At 43.8% G+C, this 18,956-nt stretch overlaps 1 protein-coding gene across 6 annotated transcripts in view; it reads left to right on the top strand.

Moving 5' to 3' along the window:
* The window catches only part of LOC137378421 (short transient receptor potential channel 4-associated protein-like), a 151,731-nt gene that overhangs the window by 95,828 nt on the left and 36,947 nt on the right, over positions 1-18,956 (top strand). For all 6 annotated transcript variants that reach the window (XR_010976598.1, XR_010976597.1, XM_068048750.1 and 3 more), the window contains 2 exons: positions 888-1,000; positions 10,324-10,530. Coding sequence is in view for 4 of the 6 variants with exons in the window: in XM_068048750.1 (XP_067904851.1) it covers positions 888-1,000; positions 10,324-10,530 (320 nt within the window). In the remaining 2 variants the exon portion in view is untranslated. The remainder of the gene's footprint in view (positions 1-887; positions 1,001-10,323; positions 10,531-18,956) is intronic.

Genomic DNA, 18,956 nt, shown 5'->3' with positions numbered 1-18,956 from the left:
AGCTGCCCTCAACATCAAAGCATCAAAGAGCCCAAGCAAGTCTGAGAATGGGGGTCGAACAGCAAACCCTTTGGTGGCTGGAGTCAACCCAGTGCATGTAAAATGTCTGGTTATTAGATTACAGATTGGTGTAGTCCCAGGGCATCACTGCAGGAATTCCTCAGGGTAATGTCTTAGACCCAACCATCTTCAGCTGCTTCATCAATGACCTTCCCTCCTTCATAAACTTAGGAGTGATGATCTACTGTGTTCAGTTCCATTCGCAACTCCTCCAGTAGTGAAGCAGTCCGTGTGAGTCTACAGTAGGAGCTACATAACATTCAGGCTTGAGCTGACGAGTGGCAGGCAACATTCATGCCACACAAGAAGTATTGATTGTTGAGCAAGTCCAGCCACCTCCCACTGATGTGCCCCATTACTGATGACCCCCAAGATGTTGCTGGTAGGAGACTCTTTGGCTGGAAGCTTTTAATGGGATCGTTTAACTTGCTATCTGACAGCTGGAATAGCCTTACTTTTTCCTTCTGGTGGAGTGAGCAACACTGATTCTCAGTTCACCTAGCATTAGCCAACCCAGTGCAGACTCCAAGACATGTGGTAATAAGTCTGCTGCAGATAACAGGTAACGGAAAAGTGGCGCTCGGGTGGTTCCTGGTCTTTGGCTCTAATTTCAGTAGTCAGTGGTGTCATCTGCAGTTTAGCTTTTTATATCGAGCTGATAAAAAATCCTGCTTCAGTTGTATATATTCTTCTGTTAACAAATTAATTATGAACTGAGGTTTGTGAAATCATGTAGTTTGTAATTTCTCCACTGATCTGTGTGAAAAAGGGGTGAGAATATGGTTATTTTCTGCACTGTCATTCTGACCACTATGCCCTCTACTTAGTTGCAGAAGTGATTTCCCAGTGCTGCCTACTGTCCTACATGTCCCGTGTGGAAAACAGGCTCTCATTTCTTTTCCGGCTAATTAATATTATTCAAGTACAGACACTCACACAGGTAAACTTAATTATTTTGTGAAGTATTTACAGTTTGTCTAGCTTTAAAATGTTTCAGCTTACTCTCTCCAACATCGTACTGATACGACATTGTTTACAAATTCTTCGTTATTGTCATTCAAAGTAAGCCAGGGTTCTAATGTGGAGCCGAATCTCTAACTTAACTTCTCTTTCATAGATGCTGACCTCTCACTTACCCACCTTCAGTTCAAAAGTCCACAACAATTACACCTTCTCATGTTCAGGGGGCACATGTCTACATTCCATTTTATATGGTGTAATGTTTCTGTCTTTGTAAAGCTACATTCTCAGACTTAACATGAGTAGTTCCACAGGAGATTGTCATTTGCTTGTGTCTCTTGCTCTGAAGATACATTTTCATAAGTCTAGCTTCAGAGGCGATGGGTTACTTTAAATCTAAGTTTGGTTATGGGGTTATTGGTCGTACACAGGGATGTTTATGAACACAGGGAGGAGGGTTGCCAGTGGTGAGTGGGAGTTCCACTTGATGGGCACTGCCATCTTCGAAGATGTGGGGGGAAATGCATGTAAAATGCAGATCTTTGCTTACTGGTTTCATTTACAAAGTTAGAAATGGGTTGGATAGTGCTCTCTAAACAGCACACCACTGGTTGAAAGTATAATGGCCTGGATTTTACAGTGGTAATGACAGTAACTCCGTCAGCATTTGCCATCATTATTCCTTTGCAACTGACAGCACTTGGGGTCTGCACATGTGGAGAATTATGTGGAAGTCCAGAAGTTGCTGTCACGTAAGAACATAAGAGGAAAGTGAGCAATAGAAGGCCAAAATTAAAGGCAGTCAACTGTGGCGAACAAAGGAAGTTAAGGATTGTATAAGATTAAAAGAAAGGCTGCGTTTGCTGACAACGCAACCACTATGTGGCGCTGTACTGGCACATGCGCAAATTCAGCCTGCTCCACTGAAACGCCACAGTCTTCGACATTCAGGCAGCTGTCAGGACTAAAGAGCGAACGGCCTGCAGTCAGTGGCCAGGGGTGGTCTTCGGCCACTCCCTTCCCGCTCTCCCCCTGCTCTCTTCCCGCACACCACCCCCCACACATGCGCCGACCAGTCCTGGCAATTCGGAATGCTGCGCACGCGCAGAGGGCAGGAGCCTATTTGCATATCTGCGCAGCTTGGCGCAGTCTGATGATGTCAGCGGCTGGCTGCATTGTCAGGAATCACTTTGTAAAAGTAAAGGCCAGTAAAGTTGCCAGAAATAGTAGTAAACCTGAGGATTGGGATTTAGAATACAGCAAAGGAGGACCAAGAAACTGAAAGGGAGAATAGAATATGAATGTAAACTAGCAAAAAACATAAACTCATTATAAAAGTTTCTATAGGTACGTAAAAAGGAAAACGTTTGGCTAAGACAAAGGTGGGTCCATTACAGGCAGAGTCAGGAGAATTTATAATGGGGAATAGTGAAATGGCAGAGAAGCGAAATGATTACTTTGTGTCTGTCTTCACTGAGGAAGATACAAGAAATCTCCCAGACTTAGAGATCCAAGGGACGAGGGAGAATAAGGAATTGAAGGAAATTAGTATCAGCAAACAGGTTGTATTGGAGAAATTAATGTGGCTGAAGGTTGATAAGTCCCCAGGACCTGATGATCTACATCCCAGAGTGTTGAAAGTGTTGGTGGTCATCTTCCAAAATTCTACAGATTCTGGAGCAGTTCCTGCAGATTGGAAGGGAGCAAATGTCATCCCACTATTTAAGAAGGGAGGAAGAGAAACATAGAAAATAGGAGCAGGAGTAGGCCATTCGGCCCTTCGGGCCTGCCCCGCCATTCAAAAAAAGATCATGGCTGATCGTGTAATTCAGTACCCCGTTCCCGCTTTCTCCCCATATCCCTTGACCCCTTTGGCATTAAGAAATATATCTGTCTCCTTCTTGAATATATTTAATGACTTGGCCTCCACTGCCTTCTGCGGTAGAGAATTCCACAGGTTCACCACCCTCTGAGTGAAGAAATTTCTCCTCATCACGGTTCTAAATGGCATACCCCGTATTGTGAGACTGTGACCCCTGGTTCTGGACCCCCCAGCCATCGGGAACATATTCCCTGCATCTAGGCTGTCTAGTCCTGTTAGAATTTTATAGGTTTCTGTGAGATCCCCTCTCATTCTTCTAAACTCTAGTGAATATTGGCCTAGTCGACCCAATCTCTCCTCATACGTCAATCCTGCCATCCCAGGAATCAGCCTAGTAAATCTTCTTGCAATGAAGGTCAACATACCATTCGATTTCCAAACTGCTTGCTGCACCTCAATGCTTGCTTTCAGTGACTGGTGTACAAGGACACCCAGGTCTCATTGCACCTCCCTCTTTCCCAATCTATCACCATTCAGATAATCTGCCTTTCTGTTTTTACAACCAAAGTGGATAACCTCACATTTATCCGCGTTAAACTGCATCTGCCCTGCATTTGCTGACTCGCCCAAATTGTCCAAATCACATATGAGCCTCTTTGCATCCTCCTCACAGCGCACATTCCCCCCCAGCTTTGTGTCATCTGCAAACTTGGAAATGTGACATTTAGTTCCCTCACCGAAGTCATTAATATATATTGTGAATAGCTGGGGCCCAAGCACTGATCCCTGTGGTACCCCACTAGTCACTGCCTGCCACCTGGAAAAAGACACATTTATTCCTACTCTCTGTTTCCTGTCTGTCAACCAATTCTCAATCCATGCTAGTATATTACCCCCAATCCCATGTGCTTTCATTTTGCACACTAACCTCTTATGTGGGACCTTAGCAAAAGCCTTCTGAAAATCCAAATACACCACATCCACTGGTTTTCCCTCATCTATTCTACTAGCTACATGCTCAGAAAAACTCCAGTAGATTTGTTAAATATGCTTAACCCATGCTGACTTTGTCCAATCCCATTTATGCTTTCCAGGTGTTCTGCTATCACATCCTTTATAATAGACTCTAGTATTTTCCCCACTACTGATGTAAGGCTAACTGTTCTGTAATTCCCTGTTTTCTTCTCTCCCTCCCTTTTTAAATAGTGGGATTACATTTGCCACCCTCCAATCTGTTGGAACTGCTCCAGAGTCTATAGAATTTTGGAAGATGACCACCAATGCATCCACTGTTTCTAGGGCCATTTCCTTTAGTACTCTGGGATGTAGATTATCAGGCCCTGGGGATTTGTCAGCCTTTAACCCCAATAATTTCCCTAACACTTTTTTTTTTAACTAATACTGATTTCCTTCAGTTCCTCCCTCTCATTAGACCCTTGGTTTCCTAACATTTCTGGGAGGTTATTTGTGTCCTCCTTCGTGAAGACAGAACCAAAGTATGTGTTTAAATGTTCTGCCATTTCTTTGTTCCCCATTTTTGACAGTAAGGGACTTACATTTGTCTTCACATATTTATAGAAGCTTTTACAGTCAGTTGTATTTATAGAAGCTTTTACAGTCAGTTTTTATGTTCCCCGCAAGTTTACTCTCATACTGTATTTCCCCTGGCTTAACCAACCTCTTTGTCCGCCTTTGCTGAATTCTAAACTGCTCCCAATCCTCAGACTTGCTTCTTTTCTTGCAATTTTATATGCCTCCTCTTTGGATCTAATACTATCCCTAATTTCTTTTGTAAGCAATGGTTGAGCCATCTTCCCGGTTTTATTTTTTGCCAGACCGGAATGAATGATTGTTGTAATTCATGCACACGTTCTTTAAATATTATCCTTTGCCTATCCACCGTCAACCCTTTCAGTAAAGTTTCCCAATCTACCATAGCCAACTCGCGCCTCATACCTTCGTAGTTTCTTTTATTTAGATTCAGGACCTTGGTTTCGGATTCAACTACTTCACTCTCCATCTTCATGAAGAATTCTATCATGGTTGCTGCTCCCCAAGGGACCCCGCACAACAAGATTTTTAATTAATCCTTTCTAATTGCACAATACCCAGTCTAGGATAGCCTGTTCTCTAGTTCGTTCCTCAATGTATTGGTCTAAAAAAACAGTCACGTACACACTCCAGGAAATCCTCCTCCACAGTATTATTTCTAATTTGGTTTGACCAATCTATATGTAGATTATTCACCCATGATTACAGTTGTATCCTTATTGCATGCATCTCTTAATTTCCTGTTTAATGCCATCCCTTGCATCAGTACTGTTTGGGGGGCCTATAGACCACCCCCACCAATGTTTTCTGCCCCTTGGTGTTTCTTAGCTCCACCCATACAGATTCCACATCATGATTTTCCGAGCCAATATCCTTCCTCACTGTTGCATTGATTTGCCTCTTTTACTAACAACGCTACCCCTCCTCCTCTCCCTTTTTGCCTGTCCTTCCTAAATATTGAATATCCCTGGATGTTCAGTTCCCATCCTTGGTCACCCTGCATCCATGTCTCTGTAATCGCAACTGTATTATAACCGTTTATATCTATTTGCGTTGTTAATTCATCTACCTTATTGTGAACGCTCCACGCATTAAGACACAATGCCTTTAGACATGTCTTTTTAACATTGTTTGGCATCATAGCTATATTTTGCACTGTGGCCCCATTTGTTCTTGCTCTTGTTTTCTCTGCCTTCCACTTTTGCTTCTCGCCTTTCTGTCTTTCATTTCTATCCTTGTTTCCCCCTCCTCTGTCTCCCTGCTCATATTCCCATCCCCCAGCCATTTTAGTTTAAACCCTCCAGACAGCACGAGCAAATACCACCCCGCCCCCCCCCACAACCACCACCTCCCCCAGGAAATTGGTCCCGGCCCTGCCCAAATGTTTGTACTGGTCCCACCTTCCCCAGAACCGGTCCCAATGTCCCAGGAATCTGAATTCCTCCCTCCTGCACCATTTCTCCAGCCACATATTCATCTGATATATCCTGTTATTTCTGCTCTCGCCAGCACTTGGCACTGGTAGTAATCTTGAGATTACTACCTTTTGAGGTCCTTTTTAATTTACGTCGTAGCTCCCTATATTCAGCTTGTCGGACCTCATCACTTTTTTTTACCTATTTTGTTGGTACTGATATGTACCACAACAACTGGCTGCTCGCCCTCCCCTCTCAGAATGCCCTGCAGCTGCTCAGGCTTCCTTGACCCTAGCACCAGGGAGGCAACATACCATCCTGGAGTCTGTTTTGCGGCCACAGAAACATCTGTCTGTTCCCCTTATGATTGAATCCCTTGTCACTATAGCCCTGCCACTATTCTTCCTCCCCTCCTGTGCAGCAGAGCCACCCATGGTGTCATGAACTTGACTCTTGCTGCTTTCCCCTGAGCCATCTCTCCCAACAATATCCAGAGCGTTATAGCTGTTAGAGAGGGGGATGGCCACAGGGGACTCCTGCACTACCTGCCTTCCTCTACTCTGCCTGGTGGTAACCCATTCCCTTTCTGCCTTTGCAGCATTTGCCTGCGGTGTGATCACCTCGCTAACCTGCTATCCACGACGATCTCAGCAACGTGGATGCTCCACAGTAAATCCACCTGCAGCTCCAGCTCCGTAATGCGGGTAGCCAATAGCTGCAGATGGATACACTTGCTGCACACATGGTCGTCAGGGACACTGGAAGTGTCCCTGATTTCCCACATAGCACAGGAGGAGCATATGACTGGTGCGAGCTCTCCCACCATGACTTACCTTTAGATTACTTAGTTACTCCCTTGAATTAAAAAATACTAATTACGCTAGGGGCCTTGTTCTACTCCAAACACTATCCACTCCAATCTAAAGTCCTTACTTTTACTTTTGAAGTTAATGCACTAGTATAAAAGAAAAAGTAGAAAAACTCATCTGAACCTACTAACCAATCAGCTGCTTCCCTGTGACTGCGTCACTTTTTGAATTTTGGCGTCACTTGGAATTCAGCCGCCTGAAGGTCCCAAAGGTATGCCTCTCGTCAGCTTCTCTTGGATCTCGGCCTCTCTGCCTTTGTTCACGCCCTTTATCTCTCTCTCGGTCTCTCACTCTGCCTCTCTTCAGCTCGTCTCGGGTCTCAAACAGGTCACTTCTTCCCTGCGCTCTCTGTTGATTGTGACATCACTCTGATGTCACTTTTCAATTGATTTTTTTTTCCCCCCTGTCCCGCTCCTGCTGCCCCTCGGGCTGTACTCCACTCTCCCACTCTCTCAGACTCAGAGAAAACAGGGAACTACAGACTAGTTAGCTTTACATCAGTAGTAGGGAAAATGCTAAAATCTATTCTAAAGGACATGATAAATGGACACTTGGATAAAAATGATCTGACTCGGCATTGTCAACATGGATTTATGAATGGGGAATCATGTTCGATGAACCTGTTGGAATTTTTTAAGGATGTTACTAACAGAACTGATAAAGGGGAGTCAGTGGATGTGGTATGCTTGGATTTTCAGAAGGCTTTTGATAAAGTACCCCACAGGAGGTTGGTTAGCAAAATTAAAGCACATGGGATAGGAGGTAATATACTGGCATGGATTAAGGATTGGTTAACAGGCAGAAAACAGAGAGTAGGAATAAATGGGTCATTCTCGCATTGGTAGGCTGTGACTAGTGGGGTACCGCAGGGATTAGTGCTTGGGGCCCCAGCTGTTCGCAATATATATCAATTATTTGGTTGCGGGGGCCAAATGTAATGTTTCCAAGTTCGCGGAAGACAAAAAACTAGGTGGGAATGTGTGTTGTGAGGAAGTTGCCAAGCAGTTTCAAGGGCATTTGGGCAGACTTAGTAAGTGAGTAAGAACGTTGCAGATGGAATATAATGTGGAAAAATGTGAGGTTATCCGTTTTGGTAAGAGAAACAGATGTGCAGAGTATTTCTTAAATGGTAAGAGATTAGAAAGGGTAGATGTACAAAAGGACCTGGGTGTCCTAGTCAATAAGTCACTGAAAGCTAAGATGCTGATGCAACAAGCAACTAAAAAGGCTCATGATATGTTAGCCTTCATCGCAAGAGGATTTGAGTGTAGGAGTAGTGAAGTCTTGCTTCAATTGTATAGAACCTTGGTTAAACCACACTTGGAGTACTGTGTGCAGTTTTGGTCCCCTTACCTTAGGAAGGATATTATTTCCATAGAGGGAGTGCAATGAAGGTTCACCAGACTTGTTCCCGGGATGGCAGGACTGTCCTATGAAGAGAGATTGGGGAAACTGGGCCTGTATTCTCTACTGTTTTTAAGAATGAGAGGTGATCTCATTGAAACCTGCAAAATACTTAAAAGGGATAGACAGGGTAAATGCAGGTAAAATGTTTCCCCGGTTGGGGAGTCTAGAACCAGAGGACACAATTTCAAAATAATGGGGAAGCCACTTAGGATAGAGATGAGAAATTTCTTTACTCAGAAGGTTGTGAATCTTTGGAATTCTCTACCCCAGAGGACTGTGAAAGCTCAGTCATTATGTTTAAAGGAAAAATTTACAGATTTCTAAATACCAATGACATAAAGGGATATTGGGATAGTGTGGGGCAAAAGGCATTGAAGTGGATGATCCAGCCATGATTGTATTGAATGGCGGAGCAGGCTCGATGGGCTGTATGGCCTACTCCTGCTCCTATGTTCCTACAATAAAAATTGACTCAAATATACAGACACGGGATTGATTTTGTGCATTCTGTCCTGGTAGATTATTTAACAATGCCTAAAAACATTTACAGTCACAATGGAGAGAAAGATGGCCCCAACAGTGAGGGGCAATCCTGAAGGATAACATACAAAGCTAAACCTGGAGAGAATGATCAATGATCTTGAATATATCATCACTCAACTTAGTGAGATGGCATCATTTTGAAGAAATTGCATCATTGATCTACACTCCTATAGAGGGTGAGCTGTTGAAGTTCTCTCCCGTCCCCAAATTCAGGTTGCAATTCCAAAGCAAACAGTGAATTGTCAAAATGTTCCATTTTTATGCTGTTAGTCAGTCTCACTATAAAAATCCTTGAAAAAGTTATAACTTGTTTAGCACTTGAAATGCCATAGCATACAAGGCTACGGGCCAAGTGCTGGAAAATGGGATTAGAATAGATAGGTGCTTGATGACCGGCACAGACATATAGGCTGAAGGGCCTGTTTCTTTGCTGTATAACTCTGACTCTTTATAACTGGGTTTTTAACAGCATACTAAGTTTATAATTACTACTAAACGCCTTCACTGGCTCTGAAAAGCTAATTTTATATTTATGAAATGTCCAATTTCTGCTTTGTTATTTCAAAACTTTTTTAACATTCAGAATATTTTAGTTTCTATCTTAATCCAATAATCATTTATCTGAAAATTTAAATGCCACTGCTTTGCCACTGACCACAAAATCCAGGCCACTATCTGTATTTCCGCAATTTTAGGATTAGGGAAAAGCCATTGGGCCAACAATTCCGTGTCTCTTTATAGACCATCTCACCATTCCTCTGTCTTTGGAAATGAGACTCTGCTTCTTGGTCCTATTTATACTGTTCATTCAGTGGCCAAACACCACCACTCTATTAGTCTTTTGGAGAAGTGCACCTGCCTGATTTTCTGCCCAGTTTCCTCACATTTAGCTGTGTCCTCTGCTATTTGAACCCTTCACTGCAGTAATGATTTGTACTCATTGCTTTTACAAAGTTGGAAATAGCAAAACCTCTGCCCCTTGCCCTGTGCCAGTTGATACCAAACTGGGCACAGATTTATTTTTGCAGCTAGTTAGACTTCTTGGGGAACTAGGGGCTAATAATCTGACTTTTTATCTTGGAGTAATAGGTTTTCCAATATAAATAAGATGGCTTTGAAGTGTTGAGAGGTAAGCATAGCTTGTCTTCTGTTTTTAATGTCTCAGTATTATATATGCAAAAAGCTTGTGCAAAATGTCAACCTTGAGTGATTAAGTTGTAATTTTAGCGGCGAGGAGAATAAACATGAGGGAGGGATCCACTAATTATACTGTAGAAAAATAACAGTTAATAAAGACACCTGTTCAAAGAGGTGAAGCACAGTTACATCAGGAAGTCTTGTTTAAGAGAAGTAGCTTTGGAGTAGAACGATTACACCTGTTTACATGAATAGACTGCCTTCAGAAGATTCAGGAATAGGTCTTATCTGTGCCATGCTTTTGATATAGCCAAAATATGACGTGTGAAGCAAACTGGTTTTCAATAGTACTTCAAAGAGCTTGAAAGGTACAGAAGCCAAAAAGCTGCTATCTCTATTTATTTGGGCCAATCATTAATACTAGGCATCACTAAAGTATGTTCCATATACTCTACCATCAAGTGTCTCGTGCTTACTCGAAACGTCTTTTGAACCAGAGCAGGAAGGAGGTTGATTGCTAACACATCTTACTGAAAGTTTAATGTTTCTCCTATTCAAGGAAAATGTCAGCTGTCTGAACACAAGCCTGGTGATCTTGATGCTGGCGAGACGCAAGGGCAAACTACCATTCTACCTGAATGCTCTGCGGGAAAAGGAACTCTGTGAGAAATATCCGGGCTTCCTTCTCAACAATTTTCACAGCCTGCTGCGCTTCTGGCAAGAGCATTACCTCAACAAAGATAAGGACAGCACGTGTCTGGAGAATGTGAGTGGGCACAGCTGAGGCATGAATCTTTAGGGTTTTCAATCAATTTAAATGGGAAAAACACAAGTTGAGTATTTTCTTTGCATAAAATAAAAAATAAATTAGTTGAAATTAAATTATAATGCCAACTTGTATGTTTGCCCCCCCCCCCCCCCCCCACCCCCAGCAGCCTGGAGATTGACCAGATGGCTATCCTCTGTTTGACCTGTTAATCTTGAGGAATGCTGTGCCATGGAACTGGTAACTTTGGGGTGGGGAATGGTGGAAAGACAGGTTGCATAATGGTAAATTTGATAATTAGCCCTGTACATCAAGGAAGGTTGAAAGTTCACTCCTTGTGCTAAACTCCTCAACCTCAGTTGAGTAGTAACTAAATTTCACTCGAATGTGACAGGATACTGAGGGAAACCAGTGTGGAAATTGTGGAGGTACTGGCCATAAATTTCCAGTAGAACTTCAAAAGGATAGGAAGAAACTGTTTCCCTTAGCGGAGGGAGCAATAACCAGGGGGCAGAGATTTAAGGTAAGGTGCAGGATAGAGGGGATTTGAGGAAAAAAAGTTTCACCCAGAGGGTGATTGGAATCTGGAACACACTACCTGAAGGGGTGGTAGAGGCAGGAACCCTCACAACATTTAAGAAGTATTTAGATGAGCACTTGAAACGCCATAGCATATAAGACTACGGGCCAAGTGCTGGAAAATGGGAATAGAATAAATAGGTAGGTGCTTGATGGCCGGCTCAGACACGATGGGCCGAAGGGTCTGTTTCTGTGCTGTATAACTCTATGACTCTAAAAAGACATAAACAAGTTGGTGGAATGGGTGGGCAAGTGGCAGATGAAGTTTGATGCGGAAAAGTGCGGTGTGAATCATTTTGGTAGGAAGAACGTGGAGAGACAACATAAAATAAAGGATACAGTTCTTAAGGGGGTGCAGGAGCAGAGGGACCTGAGTATATATGTGCATAAGTCATTGAAGGTGGCAGGACAGGTTGAGAGCGCAGTTAATAAAGCACACAGTATCCTAGGCTTTATTAATAGGGGCATAGAGTACAAGAGCAAAGAAGTTATGTTAAATTTGTGTAAAACACTGGTTCAGCCTCAACTGGAGTATTGTGTCCAGTTCTGGGTGCTGCATTTTAGGAAAGATGTGAAGGCAGCGAAGAGAGTACAGAACAGATTCCTGAGAATGGTTCCAGGAAGTTCAGTTACGAAAAAATTGGAGAAGCTGGGACTGTTTTTCTTGGAGAGGAGAAGGCTGAGAGGAGATTTGATAGAGGTATTCAAAATCATGAGGAGTCTGGACAGAGTAGATAGAGAAAAATTGTTCCCACTTGTGAAAGGATCAAGGACAAGAGGGCACAGATTTAAGGTAATTGGCAAAAGCAAAGGCGACATGAGGAAACACTTTTTCACGCAGCATATCGTTAGGATCTGGAATACACTGCCTGAGTGTGTGATGGAGGCAGGTTCAATCAAGGTATTCAACAGGGAATTAGATAGTTATCTGAAAAGGAAGAATGTGCAACGTTATGGGGAGAAGGCAGGGGAATGGCACTAAGTGAATTGCTCATTCGGAGAGCCGATGCGGACACGAGGGGCCGAATGGCCACCTGCTGTGCTGTAACAATTGTGTGATTCTGTGAGCTGATAGTCAGGACCAGAGAGCATGTGTGTATATTCATGTTAACATGAGTTTAGCGGGCATGACTTTCATGCCCTGCATGGATAAGTAACTTGCTGATTTTATTTTTACTGTCTGAACTTGCAAGTGTGACACAAAAATTACTACCTGTAGATGGGCTGTTTGGCCCAACTAGTCCATGTTGATATTCCTGCACACATCAGTATCCTAATTCCCTGTTCCCAGCTTCCCTTTATTACGCACATACGAGTTAGGAGCAGGAGTAGGCCTCTCCGCCCCTCGAGCCTGCTCCGCCATTCAATAAGTTCATGGCTGAACTGATTACTCCACATTTCCACTAATCCCCGATAACCTTTCACCCTCTTGCTTATCAAGAATCTATCTACCTCTGCCTTAAAAATATTCAAAGACTCTGCTTCCACTGCCTTTTGAGGAAGAGAATTCCAAAGACTGTCAACCCTCAGAGAAAAACATTTCTCCTCATCTCTGTCTTAAATGGGCGACCCCTTATTGTTAAATAGTGACCCCTAGTTCTCGATTCTCCCACAAGGGGAAACATTCTTTCCACTTCCACCCTGTCAAGTCCCCTCAGGATCTTGTATGTTTCAATCAAGTCGCCTCTTACTCTTCTAAATTCCAACGGATACAAGCCTAGCCTGTCGAATCTTTCCTCGTAAGAAAGCCCACCCATTCCAGATATTAGTCTAGTAAACCTTCTCTGAATTGCTTCCAATGCATTCACATCCTTCCTTAAATAAGGAGACCAGTACTGTACAGAGTACTCCAGATGTGGTCTCGCCAATGCCCTGTATAGCTGAAACATAACCTCCCTACTTTTGTATTCAATTCCCCTTGCAATAAGCTAGAACATTCTATTAGCTTTCCTAATTACGTGCTGTACCTGCATACTAATCTTTTGCGATTCATGCACTAAGACACCCAGATCCCTCTGCATCTCAGAGTTCTGCAGTCTCTCACCATTTAGATAATATGCTTTTTTATTCTTCCTGCCAAAGTGGACAATTTCACACTTTCCCATATTATACTCCATCTGCCAGGTTTTTGCCCACTCACTTAACCTATCTATATCCCTTTGTAGCCTCTTTATGTTCTCTTCACAAGTTACTTTCCTACCCAGCTTTGTGTCATCAGCAAATTTAGCAACCATACCTTTGGTCCCTTTGTCTAAGTCATTTATATAAATTGTAAAAAGTTGAGGCCCCAGCACAGATCCCTGTGACACTACTCGTTAATCTTGCCAACCAGAAAATGACCCATTTATGCCTCCTCTCTCTATCCTGTTCACTAACCAATCTTCTTGCCATGCCAATATGTTACCCTCTACACCATGAGCTTTTATTTTCTGAAACAACCTTTGATGTGGCACCTTATCAAATGCTTTCTGGAAATCTAAGTACAATACACCCACTGGTTCCCCTTTATCCACAGCACATGTAACTCCCTCAAAGAACTCCAATAAATTGGTTAAACATGATTTCCTTTTCACAAAACCATGTTGACTCTGCGTGATTACCTTGAATTTTTCTACGTGCCCTGCTATAACATCTTTAATAGCTTCTAACGTTTTCCCGAAGACAGATATTAAGCTAACTGGCCTGTAGTTTCCTGCTTTCTGACTCCTCTTGAATAAAGGAGTTTCATTCGCTATTTTCCAATCGAATGGAACCTTCCCCGAATCTAGGGAATTTTGGAAAATTGTAACTAACGCATCAACTATCTTACTAGCCACTTCTCTTAACACCCTAGGATGAAGTCCATTAGGACCCGGGGACTTGTCAGCCCGCAGCTCCAACAATTTGTTCAGTACCACTGCCTTGGTGATAGTAATTTTCTTGAGTTCCTCCCTGCCTTCCATTTCCTGATTTACAGCTAATACTGGGATGTTACTGGTATCCTCAATCCCCCTTTTCCTTCAATTACCTCTCCAACCTTTATTATTGATATCTCTGCTTCAATCACTAATTGTCAGCCTCTTAGCCCTCGTTTTTAAAAAAAAGTTCCCCCTTTCTCTTCTTGAATCTGTCATTTTAATCTTAAGGAGTCAATTATTGCAGTAAGGAGGGATGATATCTTAGAAGGCTCCTCAAATGAGGCCATATGGGTAGAATTTAAAAACAAAATGGGGGCAATCACTTTGCTGGGAGTGTACTACAGACCTCCAAACAGTCAAGGAGAGATAGAGGAGCAGATATGTAGGCAAATCTCAGAGGTGTAAAAATAATAGGGTGGTAATATGGGATTTTAACTTCCCCAATATTAACTGGGTAATAGTGCAAAAGACTTAAATGGGGTGGAATTCTTAAAGTGCATCGAGGAAAGCTTTTTGAGCCAGCGTGTAGAAAGTCCTACAAGAGAAGGGGTGTTACTGGACCTAATCTTGGGGAATGAAGCTGGACTGCAGCCTCACAGCTCCAGCGACCCGGGTTCAGTTCTGGGCACTGCCTGTGCGGAGTTTGTAAGTTCTCCGTGTGACCGCGTGGGTTTCCGCTGGGTGCTCCATTTCCTCCCACAGCCAAAGACTTGCAGGTTGATAGGTAAATTGGCCATTGTAAAATTGCCTCTAGTGTAGGTAGGTGGTAGGAGAATTGAGGGAAGGTGGGGATGTGGTAGGGAATATGGGATTAATGTAAGATTAGTATAAATGGGTGGTTGGTGGTTGGCACAGACTCGGTGGGCCGAAGGGCCTGTTTCAGTGCTGTATCTCTCTATGACTCTAGTAGTAGAAGTGTCAGTGGGGGAGCAATTCGGGGATAGTGACCATAACTGTAAGATTTAAGGTACTTATGGAAAAGGACAAAGATGGACCGGAAATAAAGGTAGTGAATTGGGGGAAGGTCGATTTCAATATGATAAAATAGGATCTGCCCAAAGTGGACTGGGAGCAGCTACTTGTAGGAAAGTCTACATCACATCAGTGGGAGTCATTCAAAAAGGAAATAGTGAGAATTCAGGGCCAACATGTTTCCATAAAGGTGAAGGGTAGGACCAATAAGTCCAGGGAACCCTGGATGTCAAGGCACATAGAGGATTGGATAGGGAAAAAAAAGGAGGCTAATGGTAGATTCAGAGGGCTGAAAACAGCGCAAGCCCTGGAGAAGTATCGAAAGTGTAAGAGGGTACCTAAAAAAGTAATTAGAGCGAAGAGGAGGCATGAAAAAACACTGGCAGACAAGATAAAGGAAAATCCCAAGAAATTTTATAAATATATTGAAGGCAAGAGGATAACCAGTAGGGCCCATGAGGAACAAAAGTGGCAATCTGCGTGTGTAGCCGGAGGACATAGGTGAGGTTTGAAACGATTACTTTTCATCTGTGTTCACTATGGAGAAGAATGATGCAGGCATAGAGATCAGGGAGTGGGATTGTGATATACTTGAACAAATTAACATTGAAAGGGAGGAGGTTTTAGCAGGCTTAAAAGTGGATATATCCCCAGGCCCAGATAAGATGTATCTCAGGCTGCTATGTGAGGCAAGGGAGGTGATTGCAGGGGTTCTGACACAAATTTTCATATCCTCTCCGGCCACAGGAGAGGTGCCGGAGGACTGCAGGACAGCGAATGTGATACCATTATTCAAGTAAGGTAGTAGGGATAAACCAGGTAATTACAGGCCAGTGTCTAACATCAGTGGTAGGGAAACTATTGGAAACAGTTCTGAGGGACAGGATTAATCTCCACTTGGAGAGGCAGGGATTACTCGGGGATAGTCAGCATGGCTTTGTCGGGGGCGATCATGTCTAACAAATTTGATTGAATTTTTCAAGGAGGTGACTAGGTGTGTAGATGAGGGTAAAGCAGTTGATGTAGTCCACATGGACTTCAGTAACGCTTTTGATAAGGTTCCAGTGGGAGATTGGTCAGGAAGGGAAGAGCCCATGGGATCCAGGGCAATTTGGCAAATTGGATCCAAAATTGGCTTAGTGGTAGGAGGCAGAGGGTGATGGTCGAGGGTTGTTTTTTGCAGTTGGAAGCCTGTGACCAGTGGTGTAACGCAGGGATCGGTGCTGGGACCCTTGCTGTCTGTAGTGTACATTCATGATTTAGACATGAATATGGGAGGTATGATCAGTAAGTTTGCAGATGACTCTGAAAGTTGGTGTCGTAAGTAGTGTGGAGGAAAGCCTTTGATTACAGGTCGATATAGATGGGATGGTAAGATGGGCGGAGCAGTGGCAAATGGAATTTAATCCTGAGAAGTGTGAGGTGATTTTGGGAGGACTAACAAGGCAAGGGAAAGTACAATGGATGGTAGGACCCGAGGGAATACAGAAGGTCAGAGGGACTTTGGTGTACCTGTCCATAGATCACTGAAGGCAGCAGCACAGGTACATAAGATGGTTAGGAAGGCATATGGGATACTTGTCTTTATTAGCCGAGGCATAGAATATAAGAGCAGGAAGGTTATGATGGAGCTGTATAAAATGTTAGTTAGGCCACAGCTGGAGTACTGTGTACAGTTCTGGGCACCACACTATAGGAAGGATGTGATTGCACTGGAGAGGGTGCAGAGGAGATTTACCAGGATGTTGCCTGGGCTGGAGCATTTCAGCTATGAAGAGAGACTGGTTAGGCTAGGGTTGTTTTAGAACATAGAACAGTACAGGCCCTTCGGCCCACGATGTTGTGCCGAACCTTTAACCTACTCTAAGATCAAACTAACTACCTACCCTTCGTTCTACTATCATCCATGTACCTATCCGAGTCGCTTAAATGCCCCTAATGTATCTGCTTCTACTACCACCGCTGGCAGCGCATTCCACGCACCCACCACTCTCTGTGTAAAGAACCTACCTCTGACATCTCCCCGAAACCTTCCTCCAGTCACCTTAAAATTATGCCCCCTGGCGATGGCCCTTTCCACCCTGGGGAAAAAGTCTCTGGCTATCCACTCTATCTATGCCTCTCATCATCTTGTACCCCTCTATCAAGTCACCTCTTATCCTTCTTCGCTCCAATGAGAAAAGTCCTAGCTCCCTCAATCTTTCTTCGTAGGACATGCCCTCCAGTCCAGGCAGCATCCTGGTAAATCTCCTCTGCACCCTCTGTAAAGCTTCCACATCCTTCCTATAATGAGGCGACCAGAACTGAACACAATATTCCAAGTGTGGTCGAACCAGGGCCTTATAGAGCTGCAGCGTAACCTCGCGGCTCTTAAACTCAATCCCCCTGTTAATGAAAGCCAACACACCATACGCCTTCTTAACAACCCGATCAACTTGGGTGGCAACTTTGAGCGATCTCTGGACATAGACCCCAAGATCCCTCTGTTCCTCCACACTACCAAGAATCCTGTCTTGAAGCCTGTATTCCGCATTCAAATTCGACCTTCCAAAATGAATCACTTCACACTTTTCCAGGTTGAACTCCATCTGCCACTTCTCAGCCCAGCTCTGCATCCTGTCAATGTCCCGTTGCAACCTACAACAGCCTTCCACACTATCCACAACTCCAGCAACCTTGGTGTCATCAGCAAATTTGCTAACCCAACCTTTCACTTCCTCATCCAAGTCATTTATAAAAATCACAAAGAGCAGAGGTCCCAGAACAGATCCTTGTGGAACACCACTGGTCACCGAGCTCCATGCTGAATACTTTCCATCTACTACCACCCTCTGACTTCTATGGGCCAGCCAATTTTGTATCCAGACAGCCAACTTTCCCTGAATCCCATGCCTCCTTACTTTCTGAAAGACCCTCCCTTGGGGAACCTTATCAAACGCCTTGCTAAAATCCATATACACCACATCCACTGCTCTTCCTTCATCAATGTGTTTTGTCACATCCTCAAAGAATTCAATAAGGCTTGTGAGGCATGACCTGCCCCTCACAAAGCCATGCTGACTGTCCCTAATCAAACCATGCTTTTCCAAATAATCATAAATCCTGTCTCTCAGAATCCTCTCCAATAATTTGCCCACTACCGACGTAACACTGACTGGTCTGTAATTCCCAGGGTTATCCCTATTCCCTTTCTTGAACAAGGGAACAACATTTGCCACCCTCCAATCATCCGGTACTACTCCAGTGGACAGTGAAGATGCAAAGATCATCGCCAAAGGCGCAGCAATCTCTTCCCTCGCTTCCCATAATATCCTTGGGTATATCCTGTCTGGCCCCGGGGACTTATCTGTCCTCATGTCTTTCAAAATTTCCGGCACATCCTGCCTCTTAACCTCAACCTGTTTGAGCATATCAGCCTGTTCCACGCTGTCCTCACAAACGACCAGGTCCCTCTCACTAGTGAAGACTGAAGCAAAGTATTCATTTAGGACCTCCCCTACCTCCTCCGACTCCAGGCACAAGTTCCCTCCACTATCCCTGATCGGCCCTACCCTCACTCTGGCCATCCTCTTGTTCCTCAAGTGTAGAACGCCTTGGGATTTTCCTTAATCCTACCCGCCAAGACTTTTTCATGTCCCCTTCTAGCTCTCCTAAGTCCATTCTTCAGTTCCTTCCTGGCTACCTGCCTCATCTCCTTAGAGCTGAGAAGGCTGAGGGGGGACATGATTTTGATATACAAAATTATGAGGGGCATAGATAGGTTAGATAGGAAGAAACTTTTTCTTTTAGCAGAGGTGTCAATAACCAGGGGGCATAGATTTAAGCTAAGGGCCGTGAGGTTTTGAGGGGATTTGAGGAAAATGTTTTTCACCCAGAGGGTGGTTGGAATCTGGAACACACTGCCTGAAGGGGTGGTAGAGGCTGGAGCGCTCACAACATTTAAGAAGTATTTCGATGAGCACTTGAAACACCATAGCA

Source organism: Heterodontus francisci, chromosome 16 (assembly GCF_036365525.1).
Source record: "Heterodontus francisci isolate sHetFra1 chromosome 16, sHetFra1.hap1, whole genome shotgun sequence".
Lineage (NCBI taxonomy): Eukaryota > Metazoa > Chordata > Chondrichthyes > Heterodontiformes > Heterodontidae > Heterodontus > Heterodontus francisci.
This window is presented reverse-complemented; position numbering and strand designations above follow the sequence as displayed.